This window comes from Pseudophryne corroboree, chromosome 11, assembly GCF_028390025.1.
Source record: "Pseudophryne corroboree isolate aPseCor3 chromosome 11, aPseCor3.hap2, whole genome shotgun sequence".
Lineage (NCBI taxonomy): Eukaryota > Metazoa > Chordata > Amphibia > Anura > Myobatrachidae > Pseudophryne > Pseudophryne corroboree.
Genome location: NC_086454.1, coordinates 262503687 through 262531462, shown reverse-complemented (window position 1 = coordinate 262531462; position 27776 = coordinate 262503687). Strand labels below are relative to the sequence as shown.

At 47.9% G+C, this 27776-nt stretch overlaps 1 protein-coding gene across 3 annotated transcripts in view; it reads left to right on the top strand.

Annotated features, from left to right (window-relative positions):
• The window catches only part of CENPN (centromere protein N), a 110872-nt gene extending 85379 nt beyond the window's left edge, over positions 1–25493 (top strand). For all 3 annotated transcript variants that reach the window (XM_063945367.1, XM_063945368.1, XM_063945366.1), the window contains 2 exons: positions 2049–2166; positions 24560–25493. In XM_063945367.1, coding sequence (XP_063801437.1) covers positions 2049–2166; positions 24560–24678 — 237 coding nt within the window. In that variant the 3' untranslated portion in view covers positions 24679–25493. The remainder of the gene's footprint in view (positions 1–2048; positions 2167–24559) is intronic.
• Positions 25494–27776: the final 2283 nt, after the last annotated feature.

Below are 27776 nucleotides of genomic sequence, written 5' to 3'. Positions count from 1 at the left end.
GATCCTGAGGGGAAAAGGCATTCCATAAGAGGTCATACCTACCCTGGTCAAAGCCAGGAAGGAGGTGGCCGCACAACGTCATCACCACATGTGGTGAAAATATGTTGCGTGGGTGAGGCCAGGAAGGCTCCACGACGGAAATTCAACTAGGTCGATTTCTACACTTCCTGAAAACAGGAGTGTTTTGGACCTCAAATTGGGGTTCATTAACATTTAAATTTCGGCCCTGTAGATTTTCTTCCAGAAAGAATTGACTTCAGTTCCTGAAGTCCAGATTGTAAAGGATGTATTGCATATACAGCTTTTTTGTGCCCCTAGGGGCACCGTGAGATCTCAACATAGTGTTGGGATTTCTTAAATTCATATTGGTTTGAACCGCTCAAATCTGTGGATTTGAAATATCTCACATGGAAAGTGACCATGCTGTTGACAAATATCTCACATGGGAAGTGACCATGTGGTTAGCCCTGGCCTCGGCCAGGCGATTGTCAGAATGGGCGGCTTTGTCTTACAAAAGCCCATGTTAAAATTTTCCATTTGAACAGGACAGAACTGGGACTCGTCTCCAGTTTCTTCATAAAGGGGTGTCAGCGTTTTCACCTGAAACAACCTCTTGTGGTGCCTGCGGCTACTAGGGACTTGGAGGACTCCAAGTTACTAGACGTGGTCAGGGCCCTAAATATATATATATATATATATATATATATATATATATATATATATATATATATATATATATATATATATATTTAGGACGGCTGGAGTCAGAAAGTCTGACTTGCTGTTTATACTGTATACACCCAACAAGCTGGGTGCTCATGCTTCTAAGCAGTCTATTGCACGCTGGATTTGTAATACAATTCAGCTTGCACATTCTGTGGCAGGCCTGCCACAGACAAAATATATAGATGCCCATTCCACAAGGAAGGTGGGCTCATCCTGGGCGGCTGCACGAGGAGTCTCGGCATTACAACTTTGCCGAGCAGCTACGTGGTCAGGGGAGAACACGTTTGTAAAATTTTACAAATTTTGATACTCTGGCTAAGGAGGACCTGGAGTTCTCTCATTCGGTGCTGCAGAGTCATCCGCACTCTCCCGCCCGTTTGGGAGCTTTGGTATAATCCCCATGGTCCTGACGGAGTCCCCAGCATCCACTAGGACGTTAGAGAAAATAAGAATTTACTTACCGATAATTCTATTTCTCGTAGTCCGTAGTGGATGCTGGGCGCCCATCCCAAGTGCGGATTGTCTGCAATGCTTGTACATAGTTATTGTTACAAAAATCGGGTTATTACTATTGTTGTGAGCCATCTTTTCGGAGGCTACTTCGTTTTGTTATCATACTGTTAACTGGGTTCAGATCACAAGTTGTACGGTGTGATTGGTGTGGCTGGTATGAGTCTTACCCGGGATTCAAGATCCTTCCTTATTGTGTACGCTCGTCCGGGCACAGTACCTAACTGAGGCTTGGAGGAGGGTCATAGGGGGAGGAGCCAGTACACACCATGTGACCTAAAAGCTTTTTTAGATGTGCCCTGTCTCCTGCGGAGCCCGCTATTCCCCATGGTCCTGACGGAGTCCCCAGCATCCACTACGGACTACGAGAAATAGAATTATCGGTAAGTAAATTCTTATTTTTTAATAACTTTGTGTATTAAACAAAGTTTGTGTACTTTGAGCCATCAAAAACAAAGGTTTCATTATTTCACTCTCACTCAAAAAAGTCCGTATTTCGGAATATTCCGTATTTCGGAATATTTGGATATGGGATACTCAACCTGTATATATATATAATAGCTATTGTGCCCATTGTTACCTGGATTTCTCTAACCTCGTCACGTTTTTTTGCGTTGTTGCTTACAGATTGTAAAATGGCAAAACTCCATGTGTAAAACACATCTCTCTTTGTTAATAGTATTGCTGTTTTAAAGAACGCAGAAAATCGGAGGCTTTGAAAAGCCTCCATTTAGTAAATTATCCCCTCGGTCTCTGAAGAAGCTTCACCAAATTAGATAAACTAATTATCTTCCATCTGTTTTGTTGAACAGCTGGAAACCTCGTTCAAGGGTGAAAGTGGTATTTCCAATGCAATTGAACCCTTCCGTTGTGTCGTTAAGTTCTCCAGTCCTCACCTCCTGGAGTCCATCAGATCGCTGGGACCAGCTGGTGAGTTTCAGCCTTACGGACACCAATCCATCCTGTTGAGATTGATGCTCCAAGCAAAAAGATTTGATCAGTGCTATCATTGGTACTCCAGTGTGATGAACTAATCCAATTTCTCTTCTCTTCGCTTAAATGTGTAACCTGTTCTGTTATATATTTATACGTCTGTTCTGGACCTCTAGTTTACCAAGTTGCTAACTGCTGAGCCAGGCATTGCAAGGATTATTTTCTCTTACGTCCTAGGGGATACTGGGAATCCAATTTGTACCATGGGGTATAGACAGGTCCACTTGGAGCCATGGGCACTATAGAAGTTTGATTATGTGTGCTGGCTCCTCCCTCTATGCCCCTCCTACCAGACTGTTTAGAAAATGTGCCCGGAGGAGCCAGTCACCACTCTGGAAGCTCCTGAAGAGATTTCTACATTTATTTTTAAAGTTTGTTATTTTCAGGCAGTACTGGATGGCACCAGCCTGCCTGCTTTCTGGGACTTAGGGTTGAAAACGGCCCAACCCCACTAAGGGTTAATGGTCCCGGTCCCCGCTGACAGGATGCTAGCTCCTGAGGGAACTATTCGCAAGCCTCACCACGGCTAGCGTACATCCCCGCAGCACGCCGCCATCCCTAACAGAGCCAGAAGAATGAAGAGTGGTGAGTACTAAGCCGACGTCCCGGTTAGCGGGTCGCCGGCCATTATGGCAGCATGAGAGTACGGAGACTACACGGGGCGGACGGAGTCTCCTGACTAAGGGGGTCATTCCGAGTTGTTCGCTCGCTAGTAGTTTTTAGCAGCCGTGCAAACGCATTGTCGCCGGCCACCGGGAGTGTATTTTCCCTTTGCAGAAGTGCGACCGCCTGTGCAGCAGAGCGCCTGCAAAAACATTTTGTGAATAACAAGACCAGCCCTGGACTTACTCTTCGTGTGCGTTGATTCTAACATTGGAGGGATGGCTTTTGACGTCGCACACCCGCCCAGCCACTCCTGCGTTTTCCCTGGCACGCCTGCGTTTTTCCAAACACTCCCAGAAAACGGTCACTTGACACTCGAAACGCCCCCTTCCTGTCAATCTTCTTGCGGCCGCCAGTGCGACCGAAAATGTCGCTAGAACCTGTGCAAAACCACAATTCTCTTTGTACCTGTATGTCGTACGTGCGCATTGCGGTGCATGCGCAGATTAGCAGATTTTTACACCGATCGCTACGTAGAGAACAACGGCAGCTAGCTATCAACTCGGAATGACCCCCTAAGTACACTGTAGTGTACACAGTACCCAGACTGGCACTATAGCCATGATTTGTGTAGTATCCCTTCCCAGACTAGTGGGGCAGAACCAGCATGGCTGAACTTCATTAGGGGAATGATTTGATTTCCAACATCTCTACAAAATGATCTCGTAATGAGAAGGAGACGCAATATTTAAGGCAGTCTATGGCTGAGTTTATGAAAAAGCACTCAGTACCCAGACCAGCGTCTCAGTCCTCTACCATTTGTCCGCAGAAACGTACTTTGGCCCATATCCTGCATTCTGACTCTGATAATGAAGGGTTAGAAATTAGGAAGGTGAGGTGGACATAGAGGTAGGGGAGGGTACTATGTCACATAAATGGTATCAGAGAAATTCTAAATATTCCTGATAAGGTGACATAGGAGAGGGAGGAATCTTACTTTAATATTAAGAAAAAAATCCTCAGCCACTGTGTTAAAGGAACTAAATACCCTGTTTGAACTGTGGGTTAATCCAGATAAATTTCAAATTCCTAGGCGATTGTTATCTTTTCCTGTTCTTCCTGAGGATACGAAAAAATGGGAAATTCCACTGATAGTGGATGCGTAAGTGTCCAGGCTCTCTCATAAAATTGTATTACCTGTCCCTGGTGCAGCCTCCCTAAAAGATGTGTCTGATTGCAAGATTGAGACTACACTCTAATCTTTGTATACTACTGCTGGGGTGGCCCAGAGACCCACTATAGCATGTGGGTGGATTACAAGACCCACATTGTCAGGTAATTTAATTCAGGGGTTAGACACCTTACCTCAAGAGGAAATTGTTATGCTCCTGCAACATATACAAGACTCTGCGAACGTTATGGTGGAAGCCATAAAAGAAATAGGTTTGCTTAATGCTTGCACTACAAGCTATGTCAGTGTCGGCACACAGAGGATTATGGCCAGTCAGTGGACTGCTGATGCGGACTCCAGGAAAGGAGTGGAAGGCCTGCCTTTCACGGGAGAGGCCTTATTTGGAGATGAACTCGACAAATGGATATCCTAAGCTACTGCGGTTAAGTCCACATACCTACCTTCTGCAGCTTTGCCAGCTAGGAAGGCCTACTCAGGACCCAATCTACAGTCCTTTCGGACTGCCAACTTTAGGGGCAAGGCCAGAGGTTCTTCTACCGCCGCCAGAGGTGCTAGAGGAAAACCATGCTTCCTCCAAAACATTCCGCATGGCGGTGGACCGCGATGCCTGGAAGACAGGAGGGTGGGAGCCCAGCTAAAATTCTTCAGTCACATCTGGACAGGATCCCTGGGTCATAGACCTTATATCCCAGGGCTACAGACTGGAGTTCCAGGAGCTCCCACCTCACTGATTATTCAAATCAGGCTTACTAGTTTCACACAAGGCAAGAGTAAACTTACACAACGCCATTCAAAAACTGTTACAGACCCAGGTCATTGTTCCAGTTCCACCTCTTCTATACAACAAGTGTTAATATTCCAGCTTGTTTGTAGTACCGAAACCGGACGGTTTGGTAAGACCGATTCTGAACCTCAAGTCGTTGAACCCGTACTTACGAGTGTTCAAATTCAAGATGGAGTCGCTGAGAGCAGTGATCTCTGGTCTGGAGGAGGGGTAATTCCCAGCGTCTCTGGATGTCAAGGATGCGTAGACAGGGAGTAAACATAGTTCCGTACCTGGACGATCTTCTCATAAAGGCACCGTCCCGGGAAGAGCTGTTGGAGAACATTGCCCTCTCAACCAGACTACTCATGGATCATGGATGGATTCTGAACCTACCAAAATCTCACCTAGAACCAAGGCAGAGGCTTCATTTCCTGGGAATAATACCAGACGCAGTCTGAGAAAGTGTTCCTTCCCTTGGAAAAGGCAATGGTAGTCCAGTCGATGGTTTGGGTCGTCTTGAAGCAGACACGAATCTCAGTGCATCTCTGCATACGCCTTCTGCATACGCCTTCTGGGGAAAATGGTGACTTCTTACAAAGCAATTCAGTACGGAAAGTTTCGTGCGAGGCCCTTCCAGCTGGATCTGTTGGACAAATGGTCCAGATCGCATCTTCACATGCACCAGAGGATCAGTCTGTCACCAAAAGCCAGGATCTCCCTCCTGTGGTGGCTGCAGACTTCTCACCTAGTCAAGGGTCGAAGGTTCGGGATTCAGAATTTGATTCTGCTAACCACAGACGAAAGCCCTAGAGATTGGGGAGCAGTCACCCAGGGGGTACAGTTTCAGGGAAGATGGTCAAGTCAGGAAGTCGTCCTTCCAATAAACATCCTGAAACTCAGGGCTATCTACAATGCCCTTCTGCAAGCCTCATCACTTCTTCAGAATCGGTCCATTCAGGTCCAGTCGGACAATGTGACGGCGGTAACGTACATAAACCGACAGGGCGGAACGAAAAGTAGAGCCGCAATGTCAGAGGTGTCAAGTATTCTCCTCTGGGCGGAAAAACATGCCGTGGCGTTGTTGGCGATCTTTATTCAGGGAGTAGACAACTGGGAAGCCGACTTCCTTAGCAGACACGACCTGCACCCGGGGGAATGGGGCCTCCACCCGGAGGTGTTCGGGTGGTTATAACGTTGGTGGGGGTATCCACAAATTGACATGATGGCCTCTTGACTCAACAAGAAGCTCAAGCGGTATTGTTCCGGGTCAAGTGACCTATAAGCAGTAGCGGTAGACGCCCTGACAACTCTGGGTTTACCAGCTGGTGTACTTGTTTCCTCCTATTTCTCTGATCCCAAGAATTCTAAAAAGGGAAAAGGTTCAAGCAATCCTCATTGCTTCGGACTGGCCACGAAGGGCCTGGTATGTGGATCTTCTCGAGATGCTGATCGAAGATCCATGGCCTCTGCCTCTTCGAGAGGATCTTCTGCAGCAGGGCCTCTTTCGTCTATCAAGACTTATCACGGCTACGTTTGACGGCATGGATGTTAAACGGTTGATTCTAGCCATTAGAGGGATTCCTGACAAGGTCATCCCGACTATTATCTAAGCCAGAAAGGGGGTAACGTCTAAACATTACCATCGTATCTGGAAGAAATGTCTCTTGGTGTGAGAGCAGACAAAATTCTATGGTGGAATTTCATCTGGGATGTTTCCTGCTTTTTCTGTAGTGGATGTGGGCCTACGCCTAGGCTCCATTTAAAGTTCAGATTTCGGCCTTGACTATTTTCTTTCAGAAACAATTGGCTTCTCTCCCTGAGGTCCAGACATTCTTAAAAGGTGTTCTGCACTTACAACCTCCCTTTGTGCCTCCTACAGCACCTTGGGATCTCAATTTGGCACTGCAGTTCCTTCAGTTGGACTGGTTTGAACCGTTGCAGGAGGTAGACGTAAAGTACCTTACGTGGAAGACCGTCACACTGTTGGCCTTAGCTTCAGCAAGACGTATGTCGGAGTTTGGGACTTACAAGAGCCCTACTTCATTTTCCATGAGGACAGAGCTGAACTCAGGACTCGTCAGCTATTTCACCCTAAGGTGGTGTCCGCGTTTCACATCAACCAACCTATTGTGGTTCCAGTTGTTATGGACGCCTCTGCTACTTCAAAGTCTTTGGATATTGTAAGGGCTTTCAAGGTCTATGTGAAGAGAACGGCTCGTCATAGGAAATCTGACTTGCTGTTCGTTCTTTATGATCCCAAAAAGATTAAGTGTCCTGCTTCAAAGCAGTCAATTGCATGCTGGATCAGGCTCACTTTTCAGCATGCTTATTCCACGGCAGGTTTGCCGATTCCAAAATCTGTTTAAGCCCACTCTACTAGGTCGGTGGGTTCCTCTTGGCCGGCTGTCCGGGGTGTCTCAGCTTTACAGCTCTGCCGAGCAGCTACTTGGTCGGGTTCGAACACGTTTGCCAAGTTTTACAAGTTCAATGCCTTGGCCTCTGAGGACCTTAAGTTTGGTCAATCAGTTCTGCAGGAACCTCAGCACTCTCCCACCCGGTTTGGGAGCTTTGGTACTTCCCCATGGTATTAATTGGATTCCCAGTATCCCCTAGGATGTAAGAGAAAATATGATTTTGATTGCCTACCGGTAAATCCATTTCTCGTAGTTCGTGGGGGATACTGGGCGCCTGCCCGGTGCTTCGTTCTTCCTGCTCTGTTACTCGGTTAACTAATGTTGTTTGGTTCAGCTGTTGCTGTCACTGTTTTGCAAGTTTGGTTAGCATGGCTTTCCTCTTGTTCTGCTTGTGCTGATTTGAATTCTCACCATTTTCCTTTTCTATATCCTACTCTCAAAGTATGTCTGTCTCCTCAGGCACAGTTTCCTAGACTGAGTCTGGTAGGAGGGGCATAGAGGGAGGAGCCAGCACACATAATCAAACTCTATAGTACCCATGGCTCCAAGTGGACCCGTCTATACCCCATGGTACTAATTGGATTCCCAGTATCCCCTATGGACTACGAGAAAAGGATTTACCGGTAGGTAATTAAAATCCTAATTTTTTTTTATTCCTCACTCTTTGTCCTCCTTCCCACCTGTCAAACCCCCTCCCCTCCCTCCCTTCTTCCTGTCCATTTCTCTTACTTGTCCCTCTTTCTCCCACCTTTATCTCCTTGTTGCTGTACCTGTACTGTTCTTCCATAGAGCACTAAGAATAGGAGAGAGGCTGTTAGTATGTGGTATCATGTAGCCAGTGAGCTCAGGGGTATGGGGATTGGAGCCACCCTCCAGCTTTCATTATGTTTGCATTAACCATACACATTACAAGATCATATAATCCTGCTTTTCTCCTGCAGGGTCCACAGGTCATCCACAGGATAACATTGGGATACGAGGTAGCAACAGCGGATTGGCACCAAACGATCAGGGCTTTTGGCCTCCCAGAATGCAACGGGCCAGTCCCTATATCCCCGCCTCCTGGCTCAGGCAATTCAGTTTTTTGTTTGGTGTGGCAGGAGCCGGACCATGGTCAATGGGCTGCTGGTTTTTAGCAGCCATAAGCTTTTTTTATTTTATTTTTTATGGTCTTACTATTTTTATTTTTTTTGAGCGAACTTTCTAAAAAGCGTCTTATACGTACCTTAGAGTTGCTCAAACAACTCCCTGCCGGGTCGCGACAACACTTACCCACGTGTACAGTGCTGTTTCGGCGGGCGTCTGTGTAGGATGTACTAGCAAGTCCAGGAGACGTTACCAGGCTGTGGCCGGAACACAGGGGAAAAGGTAAGGCAACGGTTCCGCTTAGTAGGGGAAACGCGAGACATAGCCACACTGTTCAGGATGAGGACTACCGAACAGTCTCTGACGCGGCTGCCGGGTCACCAGCGCTAGGCCTCCGAGATCATAGGCTCCAGGGGTAGTATGAGGCCACGGTCCCTAGGGTTGATGTCAGCAGTGGGTAGTAAGATGCTCCCTTGGTCGCCCGTCCCCCCGATTCAGGACCAGTTTCCTCCGAGTTTCCCATCATGAACTTGAGTTCCCGCTTCCGTCTGAGACGCTGTGTATCTAAAAGGACCCAGTCGCAGCATAGGCAGCTATATGATTGGTGCGTCTGTGTTCACTTGGCTTCTGTGTTCACTGTAGGTTCACGGGGTGATTGTGTACACTAATAGCTTCCGGATCCACTCAGCGTTCACTAACGTATTGATTGATCCTGGAAGCGGGAGAAGTCTTCCTATATCCCCCTCTCCTGAGCCGGTAATACAGCACTAAGTATCTACCTTTGAGTACGAATAGTTGGGTAAGTGCCTGATTCATATGAGTCTGTAAACTATTGCTGCTGTATTCTTTCACTGTGCGACTGAATACATTCAAATTCCTATATAAGGTAATGCAGTAATATGTTTCTCCTACATACTTTAAATGTATCTGTAGTTGATTATGTGCTTTATATTGCTTATTATACTAATGTATAACCTGTGACTGATTGCTAGTGTGATTGCTGACTTTAATATTTTCTGTCCGTTTTTGTGTATTCCGATCCTCAATGCTGGTGCAAAGCAAGGAGGGATCGGATTGTATGTCACTTTAACAATTTTTAAAGTGACTGTAGTCACAATTTGTTTAGTTAACACTGCACATGTTACCTTTGCACAGACGAGATCCCGTATAGCTGAGCGGATAATGCCAGCTCCTATACCAGGGATAGGTTACCCTATTAACCCTTACATGCAACATTTCAGCGGTGGGTTATCACATCCAGTGCAGTAATCGGCAGCCTCTCAACAGAAACGGACTGAAAGGGCAGTGGTAAGTTAATCACATAGACATGAAACTATATCTACACACGTTTCAGATGAGGACTCGGAGGATGAGGACTCATCGCACTCCAGATCTGCATACAGAGACGAGGAGGAAGGCCTCAGCTCAGTGGATATACCTGAGCTAATTAGTGCTATGAAAGCCATTCTATCCTTAGAGGAGGCAGCAAAGCCTTTGTTAAAATCTGTGTTTAAACATCGAAAAACAGTTAGGACTGAGTTTCCTGGGTCAGAACAGCTAACGGAAATTATGCAAGAGGCTTGGGTTACACCCAGTAAGAAGTTTAGAATTCCAAGGAAATGGAATTCCCATTTTCTCTAACGTCCTAAGTGGATGCTGGGGACTCCGTAAGGACCATGGGGATTAGCGGCTCCGCAGGAGACTGGGCACAACTACAAAGAAAGCTTTAGACTACTGGTGTGCACTGGCTCCTCCCACTAAGACCCTCCTCCAGACCTCAGTTAGATTCTTGTGCCCGGCCGAGCTGGATGCACACTAGGGGCTCTCCTGAGCACCTAGAAAGAAAGTATATTTAGGTTTTTTATTTTCAGTGAGGTCTGCTGGCAACAGACTCACTGCAGCGAGGGACTAAGGGGAGAAGAAGCGAACCTACCTAACAGGTGGTAGGTTGGGCTTCTTAGGCTACTGGACACCATTAGCTCCAGAGGGATCGACCGCAGGACCCGACCTTGGTGTTCGTTCCCGGAGCCGCGCCGCCGTCCCCCTTACAGAGCCAGAAGCACGAAGAAGGTCCGGAAAATCGGCGGCAGAAGACTTCAGTCTTGACCAAGGTAGCGCACAGCACTGCAGCTGTGCGCCATTGCTCCTCATGTACACCTCATACTTCGGTCACTGATGGGTGCAGGGCGCTGGGGGGGGGGCGCCCTGAGGGCAATAGATAACACCTTGGCTGGCAAAATATACATCATATATAGTCCCAGAGGCTAAATAGATGTAAAATTACCCCTGCCAGTATCACAGAAAAAGCGGGAGAAAGTCTGCCGAAAAGGGGGCGGGGCTTCTCCCTCAGCACACTGGCGCCATTTTTCCCTCCACAGTTCCGCTGGAAGGAAGCTCCCTGGCTCTCCCCTGCAGTCTAAGAAAACTACAGAAGGGTAAAAAAGAGAGGGGGGGCACTAAATTTAGGCGCAGTATACATACATACATATATATGTAATATATATAAAAAGCAGCTATAGGGAAAACACTCATTGATACTGTGGGATCCCAGTGTTATATAGCGCTCTGGTGTGTGCTGGCATACTCTCTCTCTGTCTCCCCAAAGGGCTTTGTGGGGTCCTGTCCTCTGTCAGAGCATTCCCTGTGTGTTTGCGGTGTGTCGGTATGGCTGTGTCGACATGTTTGATGAGGAGGCTTATGTGGAGGCGGAGCAGATGCCTGTAAATGTGATGTCACCCCCCGCGGGGTCGACACCTGAGTGGATGGTGCTGTGGAAGGAATTACGTGATAGTGTCGACTCCTTGCATAAAAGGTTTGACGACATACCTAATGTGGGACAGCCGGCTTCTCAGCCTGTGCCTGCCCAGGCGTCTCAAAAACCATCAGGGGCTCTAAAACGCCCGCTACCTCAGATGGTTGACACAGATGTCGACACGGATACTGACTCCAGTGTCGACGACGAAGAGACTAATGTAACTTCCAGTAGGGCCACACGTTACATGATTGAGGCAATGAAAAATGTGTTGCACATTTCTGATGTTACCCCCGGTACCACAAAAAAGGGTATAATGTTTGGAGAGAAAAAACTACCAGTAGCTTTTCCTCCATCTGAAGAGTTAAATGAAGTGTGTGAAGAAGCGTGGGCTTCCACTGATAAAAAGATGGTAATTTCTAAGAGGTTACTAATGGCGTACCCTTTCCCGCCAGAGGATAGGTCACGCTGGGAAACATCCCCTAGGGTGGATAAAGCGCTCACACGCTTGTCAAAAAAGGTGGCACTACCGTCTTCGGATACGGCCGCCCTGAAGGAATCTGCTGATAGAAAGCAGGAGGCTATCCTGAAATCTATATATACACACACAGGTGTGATACTGAGACCAGTTATAGCTTCAGCCTGGATGTGCAGCGCTGCTGCTGCGTTGTCAGATTCCCTGTCAGAAAATATAGATACCCTAGACAGGGACACTATTTTGCTGAACGTAGAGCATATAAAAGACGCACTTTTATACATGAGGGATGCACAGAGGGATATTTGCCGTCTGGCATCCAAAATTAGTGCAATGTCCATTTCTGCCAGGCGAGGTTTATGGACTCGGCAGTGGACAGGTGATGCAGATTCCAAACGACACATGGAAGTTCTGCCTTATAAGGGTGAGGAATTGTTCGGGGATGGTCTCTCGGACCTCGTTTCCACAGCAACAGCTGGGAAGTCTACATTTTTGCCCCATGTTCCCTCACAACCAAAGAAAGCACCGTATTATCAGGTACAGTCCTTTCGGCCCAATAGGGGCAAGCGGGTTAAAGGCGCGTCCTTTCTGCCCAGAGGTAGAGGGAAAAAGCTGCAACATGCAGCCAGTTCCCAGGGGCAAAAGTCCTCCCCCGCTTCCTCTAAGTCCACAGCATGACGCTGGGGCTCCACAGGCAGAGCCAGGTACGGTGGGGGCCCGTCTCAAGCATTTCAGCAAGCAGTGGGCTCGCTCACGGGTGGATCCCTGGATCCTTCAAATAGTATTTCAGGGGTACAAACTGGAATTTGAGACGTCTCCCCCCCCGCCGTTTCCTCAAATCTACCTTGCCAACCACTCCCTCAGGCAGGGAGGCAGTGTTACAGGCAATTCAAAAGCTGTATTCACAACAAGTGATAGTAAAGGTGCCCCTACTTCAACAAGGACGGGGTTACTATTCCACAATGTTTGTGGTACCGAAACCGGACGGTTCCGTGAGACCCATTTTAAATTTGAAATCCTTGAACACACATATCAAAAAATTCAAGTTCAAGATGGAATCGCTCAGGGCGGTTAGCACTGTCAGCAGTGTTCATTCCTGGAGTGGACAACTGGGAAGCAGACTTCCTCAGCAGGCACGACCTCCACCCGGGAGAGTGGGGACTTCATCCAGAAGTCTTTCAAATGATTGTAAACCGGTGGGAAAAACCACAGGTGGACATGATGGCGTCCCGCCTAAACAAAAAGCTAGAAAAATATTGCGCCAGGTCAAGAGACCCGCAGGCGATAGCTGTGGACGCTCTGGTAACACCGTGGGTATACCGATCGGTTTATGTGTTTCCTCCTCTTCCTCTCATACCAAAGGTACTGAGGATAATAAGGAGAAGAGGAGTAAGAACTATACTCATTGTTCCGGACTGGCCAAGAAGAGCGTGGTATCCGGAATTTCAAGAAATGTCGTCAGAGGACCCATGGCCTCTACCGCTCAGACAGGACCTGCTGCAGCAGGGGCCCTGTCTGTTCCAAGACTTACCGCGGCTGCGTTTGACGGCATGGCGGTTGAACACCGGATCCTGAAGGAAAAGGGCATTCCGGAGGAAGTCATACCTACGCTGATAAAAGCTAGGAAAGAAGTAACCGCGAACCATTATCACCGCATATGGCGTAAATATGTTGCGTGGTGTGAGGCCAGGAAGGCCCCAACGGAAGAGTTTCAGCTGGGCCGGTTCCTGCACTTCCTACAATCAGGGGTGACTGTGGGCCTTAAATTGGGTTCCATTAAGGTCCAGATTTCGGCTCTATCGATTTTCTTCCAGAGAGAATTGGCTTCACTACCTGAAGTTCAGACTTTTGTTAAGGGAGTGCTGCATATTCAGCCCCCTTTTGTGCCTCCAGTGGCACCTTGGGATCTCAACGTGGTGTTGGATTTCCTAAAGTCACATTGGTTTGAGCCACTGAAAACCGTGGATTTAAAATATCTCACGTGGAAAGTGGTCATGTTGTTGGCCTTGGCTTCGGCCAGGCGTGTTTCAGAATTGGCGGCTTTGTCATGTAAAAGCCCTTATCTGATTTTCCATATGGATAGGGCAGAATTGAGGACTCGTCCCCAGTTTCTCCCCAAAGTGGTATCAGCTTTTCATCTGAACTAACCGATCGTGGTGCCTGCGGCTACAAATGACTTGGAGGCTTCCAAGTTGTTGGATGTAGTCAGAGCCCTAAAAATTTATGTTTCCAGGACAGCTGGAGTCAGAAAGACTGACTCGCTCTTTATCCTGTATGCACCCAACAAGTTGGGTGCACCTGCTTCTAAGCAGACTATTGCTCGCTGGATCTGTAGTACGATTCAGCTTGCACATTCTGCGGCTGGACTGCCGCATCCTAAATCAGTAAAAGCCCATTCCACGAGGAAAGTGGGCTCTTCTTGGGCGGCTGCCCGAGGGGTCTCGGCTCTTCAACTTTGCCGAGCTGCTACTTGGTCAGGGGCAAACACGTTTGCTAAATTCTTCAAATTTGATACCCTGGCTGTGGAGGACCTTGAGTTTTCTCATTCGGTGCTGCAGAGTCATCCGCACTCTCCCGCCCGTTTGGGAGCTTTGGTATAATCCCCATGGTCCTTACGGAGTCCCCAGCATCCACTTAGGACGTCAGAGAAAATAGGAATTTACTCACCGGTAATTCTATTTCTCATAGTCCGTAGTGGATGCTGGGCGCCCATCCCAAGTGCGGATTGTCTGCAATACTTGTATATAGTTATTGCTTAACTAAAGGATTATTGTTGAGATATCTGTTGAGAGGCTCAGTTGCTATCATGCTGTTAACTGGGTATTGTATCACGAGTTATACGGTGTGATTGGTGTGGCTGGTATGAGTCTTACCCGGGATTCAAAATCCTTCCTAATTGTGTCAGCTCTTCCGGGCACAGTATCCTAACTGAGGTCTGGAGGAGGGTCTTAGTGGGAGGAGCCAGTGCACACCAGTAGTCTAAAGCTTTCTTTGTAGTTGTGCCCAGTCTCCTGCGGAGCCGCTAATCCCCATGGTCCTTACGGAGTCCCCAGCATCCACTACGGACTATGAGAAATAGAATTACCGGTGAGTAAATTCTTATTTTCTCTTACGTCCTAGAGGATGCTGGGGACTCCGTAAGGACCACAGGGTATAGACGGGCTCCGCAGGAGATAGGGACCTAAAAAGAACTTTGACTATGGGTGTGCACTGGCTCCTCCCTCTATGCCCCTCCTCCAGACCTCAGTTAGATCTTGTGCCCAGAGGAGAGAATGGGTGCACTGCAGAGAGCTCTCCGGAGTTTTCTGTTGAAGAAGAATTTTGTTAGGTTTTTTATTTTCAGGGAGTCCTGTTGGCAACAGGCTCCCTGCATCGTGGGACCGAGGAGAGAGAAGCAGGGCTGGCTTGTCAAGTTGGGCACTGCTTCTAAGGCTACTGGACACCATTAGCTCCAGAGGGAGTCGGAACACAGGTCTCACCTGGGGTTCGTCCCGGAGCCGCGCCGCCGTCGTCCTCACAGATGCCGAAGATAGAAGCCGGATAGAGAAGGCAGAAGACATCTTAGGCGGCAGAAGACATCAGTCACACACACACACAGCAGCACTGAAGGGTGCAGGGCGCAGGGGTGGGCGCCCTGGGCAGCAATAAACCTCACATTTTGGCCAAATACAGTTTGATTAGGCTGCGGAGGCAGTAAATCTATGATCCCCCGCAATTTTATTGAAAAATCACTGGGACCGAAGCCCGCGTCGGGTGGGCGGGGCTTGATGCTCAGCACTAACCAGCGCCATTTTCTCCACAGAAGCTGCATGAGGAAAACGCTGGCTCCCTGGTCTCTCCCCTGCTGAACTTGACAGGCTTGAAAAAGAGGAGGGGGGCACATTAGCGATGCAGTGAGTGGGAATTGGCATATTGTATATAAAAAGGCGCTATCTGGACATATTTTTTCCAGTGTTTTTAAGCGCTGGTGTGTGCTGGCATACTCTCTGTCTCTCTCCTTAAGACCTGGTTGGGGTTTTGTCCCCTTATAGGTAAATCCCTGTGTGGGTGGGGTGTCGGTACGTGTGTGTCGACATGTCTGAGGCGGAAGGCTTCTCCAAGGAGGAGGTGGAGCAAATGAGTGGTGTGTCCCAGTCGGTTGTGCCGACTCCAGATTGGATGGGCATGTGGCATATGTTGAATGCAAGTGTGGCATCTCTACATAAAAGGCTTGATCAGGCTGAATTAGGGGGGACATCAGGGGGTCAATCCTCGGATTGGACCGACTCACAGGGCCCGTCAGGGTCTCAAAAGCGTCCCTTAACACAAGACACTACTGCCGACACAGATTCTGATTCCAGTGTCGACTATGACGAAGTAAAATTGCACCCTAGGGTCACTAAAACCATTCAGTGTATGATTGTGGCAATAAGGGATGTGTTGCATATTGTGGATGAACCCTCGGTCCCCGACACAAGGGTACACATGTTTAAGGAAAAGAAACAGATTATTAACTTTCCCACATCTCATGAATTCTTTGGAAAAGCTTGGGAGACTCCGGATAAGAGGCCGCAGATCCCCAAAAGAATTTATATGGCATACCCCTTCCCTAAGCAGGACAGGGAGATTTGGGAATCACCTCCCACTGTGGACAGGGCCCTGACGCGCTTGTCCAAGAAAGTGGCGCTACCGTCTCCTGACACAGCAGCCCTTAAGGACCCTGCAGATCGCAGGCAAGAAACTACCTTAAAGTGTATTTATTCTCATACGGGTGCTGTGCTAAGACCGACAATTGCGTCGGCATGGGTGTGTAGCGCAATTGCAGCTTGGACAGATGAGCTGACATCAATTTGATAATATGGATAAGGATACTATATTCCTAACTCTAGCCCATATTAAAGACGCAGTCTTATTTATGAGGGATGCTCAAAGAGACATTGGATTGCTAGCTTCTAGGGCCAATGCCATGTCTGTCTCAGCGAGAAGATCCTTATGGACTCGCCAATGGACGGGTGATGCGGATTCCAAAAAACATATGGAAGTACTACCCTATAAGGGTGATGTATTGTTTGGGGATGGGCTGACGGACCTGGTTTCCACAGCTACAGCAGGTAAATCAAATTTTTTACCATATATTCCCCAACAGCAAAAGAAAGTAACACCCTATTAGATGCAGTCCTTTCGGTCGCACAAGTCCAAAAGAGGTTGGGGATCCTCTTTCCTCGCCAGATGTAAGGGCAGAGGCAAGAGAGCACCTGCTTCGGCAGGTGCCCAGGAACAAAAGTCCTCCCGGCTACTCCAAAACCCACAGCATGACGCTGGGGCTCCCCTGAAGGAGTCCGCACCGGTTGGGGCACGTCTTCGACTTTTCAGTCAGGCCTGGGTCAGTTCGGACCTGAATCCCTGGGTGTTGGAAATAGTTTCCCAGGGTTACAAATTGGAATTCGAGGAGGTGCCCCCGCGCCGATTTTTCAAATCGGCCCTACCAGCTTCCACATCGGAAAGGGATATAGTGTTAGCTGCAATTCAAACGCTGTGTATACAGCAAGTGATAATCAAGGTTCCCCTGCACGAGCAGGGAAGAGGTTACTACTCAACCCTATTTGTGGTCCCGAAACCGGACGGTTCGGTCAGACCTATTTTGAATCTGAAATCCCTAAACCTGTACATAAAAAGATTCAAATTCAAAATGGAATCTCTCAGAGCGATAATAGCCAACATGGAGGAGGGGGAGTTTATGGTGTCTCTGGACATAAATGATGCGTACCTACATGTCCCCATATATGCCCCCCATCAGGAATACCTGAGATTCGCTGTACAGGATTGTCATTACCAATTTCAGACGTTGCCGTTTGGACTCTCCACGGCCCCGAGGATTTTCACCAAGATAATGGCGGAAATGATGGTGGTCCTGCGCAAGCATGGAGTCACAATTATCCCATACTTGGACGATCTCCTGATAAAAGCGAGATCAAGGGAGAAATTGCTGAGCAGTGTGGCGCTCTCTCTGAGAGTGCTCCAGCAACACGGTTGGATTTTAAATCTACCAAAGTCACAGTTGATTCCGACAACTCGACTACCGTTCCTAGGTATGATACTGGTTACGGAACAAATGAAGGTCTTCCTCCCAATAGAGAAAACCCAAGACATCCAGAACATGGTCAGAGACCTGCTAAAACCGAAAAGGGTGTCAGTTCACCAATGCACTCGAGTTCTGGGGAAAATGGTGGCGGCCTGCGAGGCCATTCCCTTCGGAAGGTTCCATGCAAGGACTTTTCAATGGGACCTTCTGGACAAGTGGTCCGGGTCCCATCTGCACTTACATCGGAAAATAACTCTGTCCCCAGGGACCAGAGTGTCCCTCCTGGAGGGTCGCAGGTTCGGAATTCAGGATTGGATCCTGGTTACCACGGACGCGAGCCTCCGAGGATGGGGAGCGGTCACACAGGAAAAAAAAGAAAAAAATTTCAGGGTCTTTGGTCAGACCAGGAGTCCTGTCTACACATCAATGTGTTGGAACTCAGGGCCATTTACAACGGCCTTCGACAATCAGAGTTTTCTTCGAAGCCTACTGGTTCTGATTCAATCAGGCAATGTCACAGCAGTGGCTCATGTGAACCGCCAAGGCGGGACAAGAAGCAGAGTCGCAATGGCGGAAGCCACAAGGATCCTTCGCTGGGCGGAAAATCATGTAAGCGCTCTGTCAGCTGTCTTCATTCCGGGAGTGGGCAACTGGGAAGCAGACTTCCTCAGCAGACACGATTTCCATCCAGGAGAGTGGGGACTTCATCAAGAAGTCTTTGCAGACGTAACACGTCTTTGGGGAACTCCTCAAATAGACATGATGGCGTCACGCCTCAACAAAAAACTTCGGAGGTATTGCGCCAGGTCTCGGGACCCTCAGGCAGTAGCAGTAGACGCTCTGGTAACACCGTGGGTGTTCAAATCGGTCTACGTGTTTCTTCCTCTCATCACAAAAGTGTTGAGGATCATAAGACGAAGAAGAGTACGAACGATACTCGTTGTCCCAGACTGGCCTTGAAGGGCCTGGTACTCTGATCTACAAGAGATGCTCACAGGAGATCCCTGGCCTCTTCCTCTGAGGGAAGACCTGTTGCAGCAGGGGCCCTGTGTATTTCAAGACTTACCGCGGTTACGTTTGACGGCATGGCGGTTGAACGCCGAATCCTAGCGAAAAAGGGGATTCCGGAAGAGGTCATCCCTACTTTAATAAAGGCTAGGAAGGAGGTGACGATAAAACATTATCACCGTATCTGGCGAAAGTATGTGTCTTGGTGTGAGACCAAGAATGCACCTACGGAAGAATTTCATCTGGGTCGTCTTCTCCACTTCCTACAGACAGGAGTGGATATGGGCCTGAAATTAGGCTCTGTTAAGGTACAGATTTCGGCCCTCTCGATTTTCTTTCAAAAGGAATTGGCTTCTCTTCCAGAAGTCCAGACGTTTGTAAAGGGAGTGCTGCACATCCAGCCCCCTTTTGTGCCTCCAGTGGCACCATGGGACCTGAACGTGGTGTTGCAGTTCCTAAAATCACACTGGTTTGAACCGCTTAACAAGGTTGAGTTGAAATTTCTTACCTGGAAGGTGGACATGTTGTTGGCCTTAGCATCAGCAAGGCGAGTGTCAGAATTGGCGGCTTTGTCACACAAGAGCCCCTACTTGATTTTTCATGTGGATCGAGCTGAATTGAGGACACGTCCGCAATTTTTGCCTAAAGTGGTTTCTTCGTTCCGTATGAATCAACCTATTGTGGTGCCTGTGGCTACAAGTGACCTGGAGGATTCCAGATCCCTGGACGTAGTCAGGGCCTTAAAAATTTATGTAGCCAGGATGGCTAGAATTAGGAAAACAGAGGCTCTGTTTTTCCTGTATGCGGCCAATAAGATTGGCGCTCCTGCTTCGAAGCAGACTATTGCTCGCTGGATCTGTAATACGATTCAGCAGGCTCACTCTACGGCTGGATTGCCGGTACCAAATTCGGTTAAGGCCCATTCCACTAGGAAGGTGGGCTCTTCTTGGGCGGCTGCCCGAGGCGTCTCGGCATTACAACTTTGCCGAGCGGCGACTTGGTCGGGGTCAAACACTTGCTAAATTCTACAAGTTTGATACCCTGGCTGATGAGGACCTAGCGTTTGCTCAGTCGGTGCTGCAGAGTCATATGCACTCTCCCGCCCGATTGGATGCTTTGGTATAAACCCCATGGTCCTTACGGAGTCCCCAGCATCATCTAGGACGTAAGAGAAAATAAGATTTTAAACCAACCGGTAAATCTATTTCTCCTAGTCCGTAGAGGATGCTGGGCGCCCCTCCCAGTGCGGAAACTCTGCAAGACTTGTATATAGTTGTTGCTTACATAAGGGTTATGTTACAGTTGACATCGGTCTTGGACCGTTACTGTCGTTTGTTCATACTGTTAACTGGTTATGTTTGTTCCAGGTTACATGGTATGATTGGTGTGGGCTGGTATAAATCTTGCCCTTGGCTTGCTAAATCCTGCCTTGTATTGTCCATCTCCTCTGGGCACAGTTCTCTAACTGAGGTCTGGAGGAGGGGCATAGAGGGAGGAACCAGTGCACACCCTTAGTCAAAGTTCTTTTTAGGTGCCCTATCTCCTGCGGAGCCAGTCTATACCCCATGGTCCTTACGGAGTCCCCAGCATCCTCTACGGACTAGGAGAAATAGATTTACCGGTAGGTTTAAAATCTTATTATCCTCTTTTGGCTGGGGACTGTTTAAAAAGGGAGGTGGCTCCCAAAGTAGTTATGCATGTCATCCGATTGGTGCGATAATCTACATTACCTCTGCCTTCAACATAATTAAATGATATCACGGATAGGAAAATAGATGGTTGTCTTAAAACCATTTTCTCCTTGTCTGGGCAATCATAAGATCAGTCATCGCTTCAGCTTGGGTGGCAAAAGCAGTGGCAGCCTGGGCTGATGCATTGGAGGATGACCTTTCAATGGCATCTAGAGAGCAAAAATCCCATATTGCACATATCAAACAGGAGGTTGTTTTTATGGAAGAAGCAGCTTTGAATATGGGTACAGTTGCCTCTCGGGCATCAGCCTCAGCAGTAGACGCTCGCAGAGCGGTTTGGCTACGTACATGGAAAGCGGACTCCGAATCCAAGAAGGTTCTGGAGTCTCTGCCTTTTACTGGAGATATTCTTTTTGGTAAAGAATTAAACAGATATTTTGGAGTCAGAAGCAGACTCCAAGAAAGTGAAGTTTCCTTCCAAACACAAATCCAAGCCTAGAATTTCAGATTTTCGGTCTCAAGTAAAAGGAAAGGGTTATGGCAAACAGTCTCAATCTGACAAGTCTGGTAAGACTAAAAAGCATTGAGCTACCAGAGAGCCGGCCTCTAATTCAGAAGATAAGGCATCAGCCAGATGGAGCGGGCGTCCGCCTGGGGGACCCAAGGGTGGGAGGCAGACTTCTTCAGTTTGCACAGATCTGGCAACAGTCTACCACAGATGCCTGGGTGCAAGAAGCGGTATCTCACGGTTATGAGTTTGCTTTCAAGAGGCACCGTCCTCAAAGGTTTTTTTTAACCAGCCCGTCTTCAGTGGAAACGAAGGCCAGGGCTTTGCAAGAGGCAGTTCAGAAGTTGCTTCAGTCAGGAGTGAGAATTCAAGTACCTCCTGCACAACGAGGATAAGGTTTTTATTCCAACCTGTTTGTAGTCCAGAAACCAAATGGGTTGTTCCGGCCCATACTCAATCTCAAAGTGCTGAACAAGTACATTTTGGTGCCTCTGTTTCATATGAAGACGTTACGTTCTATTATTTTGGCCATGGAGGCGGAGGATTTTATGCTAATCCCGGATATCCAGGATGCTTAGCTTCATGTTTCTATAGCACTGGGGGTAATTCCAAGTTGATCGCAGCAGGAATTTTGTTAGCAGTTGGGCAAAACCATGTGCACTGCAGGGGAGGCAGATTTAACATGTGCAGAGAGAGTTAGATTTGGGTGTGGTGTGTTCAATCTGCAATCTAATTTGCAGTGTAAAAATAAAGCAGCCAGTATTTACCCTGCACAGAAATAAAATAACCCACCCAAATCTAACTCTTTCTTTCTGCACATGTTATATCTGCCTCCCCTGCAGTGCACATGGTTTTGCCCAACTGCTAACAAAATTCCTGCTGCGATCAACTTTGAATTACCCCCACTGTCCCATCAGCGCTATCTCAGGTTTGCTATCCTCCAGCAACATTTTACGTTTCAGTCCCTACCATTTGGACTGGCCAAAATTATGACGGTATTGGCATCTTATCTCCGTCAGCAGGAGATAAGGACTTTTCCATACCTCAACGACTTATTAATCCTGGCACAATCTCAGGAATTGCTTCAGTGTCCTCTGCGACAGACAATAGCTTGTTTGCAGAGACACGGTTGGCTCATAAATTGGGCAAAGTCGTCCCTGGTTCCGTCACAACGGATGACTCACTTGGGGGCTGTGTTGGATTTGAGTCTTCAGAGAGTAATTTTACCTCTGAACAAAATATCCAAAATTCAGGCAAGGATTCAGGAGCTACTACACAGTCAAAGGGTATCCATCACGTAGCTATGCGTGTGATGGGGTTGATGGTGTCGACATTCGACATGGTGTAGTATTCTCAGTTCCACTTGAGGCCTCTTCAACGTCTGATCCTTTCCAAATAGAATAGTTTTTATCAGACAATAAAAACGCAGACTATGGTCCTTCCACTGGAAGTAAGGAGGTCATTAGCCTGGTGGCTACAGACATCCCATCTGGACAAGCGGAGACCCTATTGGATATCAGATTGGGAAATTCTGACAACGCATCTAGCCTTCAGGGCTGGGGAGCGGTGTCAGGAAGGGGTTGCTTCCAGGGGCAGTGGACCAAGGAAGAAAATTGCTTGTCTATAAATATATTGGAATTTTGGGCCATATATATGGCACTTATTCAGGCAAAGGACATCTTCCAGGGGATACCAGTCCAAATCCACTCGGACAATGCAACGGCTGTAGCGTAGATCAACTCGCATCCAAATGAAGGCGGTAAGTCACACGTTAAAGTGGGCAGAACTTCATCATCCAGCCTTGCCCACTGTGTTCATTCCGGGAGTCCTAAACTGGTAAGCGGATTTTCTCAGTCGACACGCCATTCATGCAAACGAATGAGCTTTACACCCCAAGGTCTTCCAAATTCTGGTAGATAAGTGGGGGTTACCGGAGATAGATCTCATGGCGTCCCTTCATAACAACAAAGTTCCCGCATATGGGTTAAGAACAAAGCGATGTGGATGCCCTGTCCGTGAGATGGGACTTTCGTCTGGCCTATGTGTTTCCACCAATGGCCCTGTTACCCAGGTGATGCGAAAGGCAAAACAAGGAAGGGGTGCTGTTATTCTAATAGCTCCGGTTTGGTCCAGAAGACATTGCTACACCGATCTGCAGAGGCTGTCGATGGATGCTCCATTTCTACTCCCTCAATGTCCAGATCTACTGTCTCAGGGTCCTTTCTAGCACAAGTACTCGATCGACTGTCTTTGACTGCGTGGCACTTGGGATTTCTATCCGGAAACCAAGAGGATTTCACAACAGGTAATTCAAACAATGCTCAGAGCAAGGAAACCTTCATCAGCTCGCATTTATCACCGAATATGGTAAGCCTATATTCAGTGGTGCAATGACCGGAAATTTGATCCTAGGTCTTTCAGAGTTTCCAGAGTCCTAGCATTCCTTCAGTCAGGAATGGACAAAGTTCTAAGGGTGGCTTTCTTGAGAGTGCAAGTGTCAGCATTGACTGTATGGTTCCAAAAGAGAATTGCTAACTTACAGGATGTGTGCACTTTTTTCCAGGAAATGCTGCACATTCAACCTCCTTTTGTTCCTCCTACAGTGCCTTGGGACTTGTTAGTCCTAAAGGCCCTTCAAGTTGCCCCATTTGAACCACTTAAACAAGTGGATTTTAAATGGTTGACGGCTAAAGTTCTCTTTCTACTGGCTTTTGCTTCAGCTAGAAGAGTTTCAGATTTAGGGGCATTGTTATGTCTCCTTCCTTTTTCTGATTTTTTTTTTTTTTTAATATCCAGATAGAGCGGTTCTCAGAACCAAATCTGGGTATCTTCCTAAGGTGGTGTCTAAATTCCACCTTAACGAAGAAATTGTAGTACCGGCCTTCCACGCGCCGGACCTATCTGCGGGAGATGCATCGTTGGACGTAGTCCGTGCTTTAAGGATCTACGTGGATCGGACCAGTGCCATCAGAAATATAGATACTCTTTGTTCTCTGCGGATTTTACAAGAGAGGCTAGCCTGCTGACTAGCAGGCACTGGCGAGGTGGCTTCGGATGACTATTTCAGAAGCGTATTCTCAAGCTGATCTCCCTGTTCTGGCTAATGTCTCTGTTCACTCTACTCGTAAGGTAGGTCCGTCGTGGGCAGCGCAACGTGGTGCTTCAGCAGAACAGATATGTAAGGCAGCCACATGGTCTTCCATTAACACATTCATTAGACATTATGCCTTTGATACCTTTGCATCTCAGGATGCTGAATTCGGGCAAAGGATTCTCCTGTCCAATCAGGAGCGTCCCCACCACTAAATTGCTTTGGGACATCCCAATGTTATCCTGTGGATAACCTGTGGACCCTGCAGGAGAAATATTCATTATGGTAGACTTACCAGTAATAACTCTATTTGTCCTAAGTCAGGGATCCCCACCCTAATGCACCTGATTTGAGGATCCTTTCATTTACTAACCTCTTCTTCTTTCTTGTATGGAAGGGTGTGCATGTGTGTTTTTCTTGCCTGATTAGGGCTTTCTATGATGCTCCTGCCTTGAGCTTTGGAAACCAACTGAATTGCCTGAGCCAGGAGATGGGGATATAGGGACTGGCCCATTGCATTTTTGGAGGCCGAAAGCTTTGATCATTTGGTGCCAATCCGCTGTCGTTACCTCATATTCCAATGTTATCCTGTGGACTTAGGAGAAATAGTTATCATATAGTCTACCATAACGAGAAATAGTCTACCATAACGATAATTTATTTTTTTCATTTTTTTCCCACAGGTATTTCAGAAACTCCTGTCTCTAGCCTGTTGTCCTGTATACCACACAGAGCCAGGAATATTTATAAAATCGCAGAAAAGAAACCATTGCCTCCCACAAACAACTGCCCCACGATCTAGAACTTCATAGCAAAGAGTCTGCACCTTTATTTGTACAGTATCAACCATGTGTCTACTCCAAGCAGCTTTGCTTTTTATGCACAATGACGACTGGTCACTAAGACGGGCATCACCCGACCAGCACACAACTGGAGCTGTGAAGCAGGAGTTATTGGGCTTGTGCTTTTTAAAATACTCAGCCATTTTTAGAAGGGCATCTTGCTACCCTTATATCATTATATCACTAACATTTTATTGTGTGTATGTGTACATATATATGTATATAATATATTATAGGTGTTAAATCACAGTTTTTTTTCCAATTAATACAGTGGATGAGGAGATACTGAGCTGGCCAGCCAAGCCATGGAATTTCATGTACATGATCACTTTCTGAAAAATGTCGAGGGCACACAGGGTGATGAATAATGCATATTCTACACATCCGTACACCATTTCTATGAAGAAGCATAGCACAATCTTATGAAATGGTGAAGTGAATTTTGAATACACAACCAAAACAGTAACAATGGTGGATACTTAATAAAATAGTTGTACCCAATACGCAAATGGTTAAATGAAAAATCCATGGTTTTGTTCATTGATTTATTGTTTTTATTGAGGAGGGGTTGCCGTGAAATTTTATTTTAAATCTTTAATTTGTATTACATTGTGTTTGTATTATTTGCTCATAACTACTGCCAAGAGAAAAACTTTAGTGCATAAATGGTTTTCAGTTCCGTTCCATATGTGCACCTTTCTGCACAGTTATGAGTATATTAGCCAAAGGCTTGTTCCTTTATTTTGACATGTTCAAATAAAGTTTTTGTCGTCGACTTTGTTTTGTTTTTCTTACACTGCACATTTACTTCTTAAATATAATCAATAAATGTATTTATTAATTTTAAATGGTTCCAAGCCTCCAGCACTGACAGCGCGAGGACCGGAGGCTTACAAAGAGGGTGAGACGTCACCCGGACAATAGCTGTGTTACTGGTCAAATGTACGCTGAGCTGTGCTAAAGTTTTAACGTGGCCAGGCAAGTATCTCAAATCTATGGACTTAATACTAATACATTAACTGTTACCAGGATTTCTGCAGCGGGGTACACTGGGATTTCACAGGGAATAACAATGGGGTGTAGAGTTGGATCTTGATCCGAGGCACCAACAGGCTAAAAGCTTTGGCTGTTCCCAGGATGCACGCCTCCTCTATAACCCCGCCTCCGTGCACTGGAGCTCAGTTTTAAAGGTGGTGCGTGCAGTGCAGGTCACTAACGGGGGGCTGCATTAGGCAGCCCTGAAAAGAGCTTTTATGAAGAATTCAAGGGCTGCAGCACTTCTTATGTCCTGGGGACATGCTGTGCTGCGGCTCCATCACCTCCTGCGGCGCTGTATACTCCTACGGCCTGGTTCTCGGGTACTTACAGCGGGGACGCACCGGTTCATTGGCACACCACCGCTGCTGCTCTCCAGGGTCGCGTGGCTGCAAAACGTCAGGGAAGAGGTAAGAGGGTCCCCCTGGTGGGACCCGCCGCGTATATCGCGATTCTTGGGAGACTGATCGCACCGCTGGCGTGGACACTTTCGTACAGGGACCCCACTATATCCACCAGGGCAAGGAGCACAGGTTGGTTTTACTAAAAAAACGTTTGTCACAGGCTCCATAGTACCCGGTGGTGAAGTCCAGCAGAGGGGATAAGGCGCTGATCTGTAGCTCCTCCCCCAACTCCTGGCGCCATCTTCTGCTGGCAGAGGCATAACTTGGGTAGGGCGAGTAGGGGACGTGCCCTGGGCGCCGTGGCGGGCACAGCTGAAGGGGGTGCCTGCGCCGCCGTCCAGGACATCACTGCCTGACCGCCCGCAGCCGCCGCCACTGCCTGCACATGTTTCGCCGGCGCTGCCAAGCAAGTCCCGCTGTTTTGCTCGGCGGCTTTACTGCAGCAGCTCCTAGCCTCTTTCCTGCTGTGACCGTGATGCCAGCGTCACGCTCCCTGAGCTTCTGCCTGCCGCCAGCCCTCACCGTCGCTGAGAGGTGAGGAGGGGGGGGGGGGGGGACACTGATAGATGTCCCAGGAACCTTTGCTGACATCTTCTGCAGGGGAGGGCTGGCTAGGCTGCACCAGTTACAGGAAAGGTGATAATGGGTCATTACTGAGTATTATTCTGTACCAATGATGCTGTCATTACCACTCACACCTCCATGGCATGCTGCTCTGTGCGATCTGCTGCCCACCTTATTTCTCCTTCATCCTCTAGGGGACACTGGAGCGCAGTTACAATGGGGAAATAGTAGGCAGTAACTGGGAGCTGGCACTTTAAAACTCTAACACTGTGGCTAGCTCCTCCCCTACTATGTCCCCCCTCAAGCCAGTCTTTGTTTTGTGCCCAGAGGGAGCTGGTCACTCTTTGGGTTTCTCTGAAGAATTTTTTATTTTATTTTTTCTTCTTCTTTCTTGCACTCACAAACTGGCAGCACTGCCAGTCTGCACCGCGGGAGCTGCCGGCGGGGTCCCATCGCAGCTGCGTGCGGCTCTGGATGGGCCCCAGGGCTGAAGGAGACACTGAGCTCTCCGGAGCTGGCCGGACACCACTGCTTGTGTCGGGGCCGCTCCGTCGGCAGAAGATTCCGGCAGCGGTAAGTATAGTGGCCGGACACCGCTGCGTGCGGCGCCTGTCGGGTCCACTCCATCGGTCAGCAGCGGTGAGTATGTAACTGCTTAATCCCAGCATAGAGCTGTTGGCTTGCAGTCTGAAATGCCTATCTGTGTCCTCCCAGCTTGCCTCCTGCTGCCCACTTTATTTATTTATTATTTTACTATTTTACCTTCTGCTCAGTGCTCATTAGAACCCCAGAACACCCCGACATGGACAACTCAACTCACAGAGGTTATGTCCCTGTTGACTGGGGAACTGAAGGCCTCTCGGGAAGATAGAGAGGCGACGTGGGTCCAACAGCTTGTCACGGTACCGGAGCCAGAACCAGCATGGGCTGTTTCCTGGCGAAATCAGTTGAAGGGCTCTCTAGGGCTGTAATCCCTTCCCAAGCCCCGTCCTTTAGTCCCTCCCCACAGGCTTCTAAAAAGAGATTGCTAGCCTCTGTTGCAGGAATCTGACGAT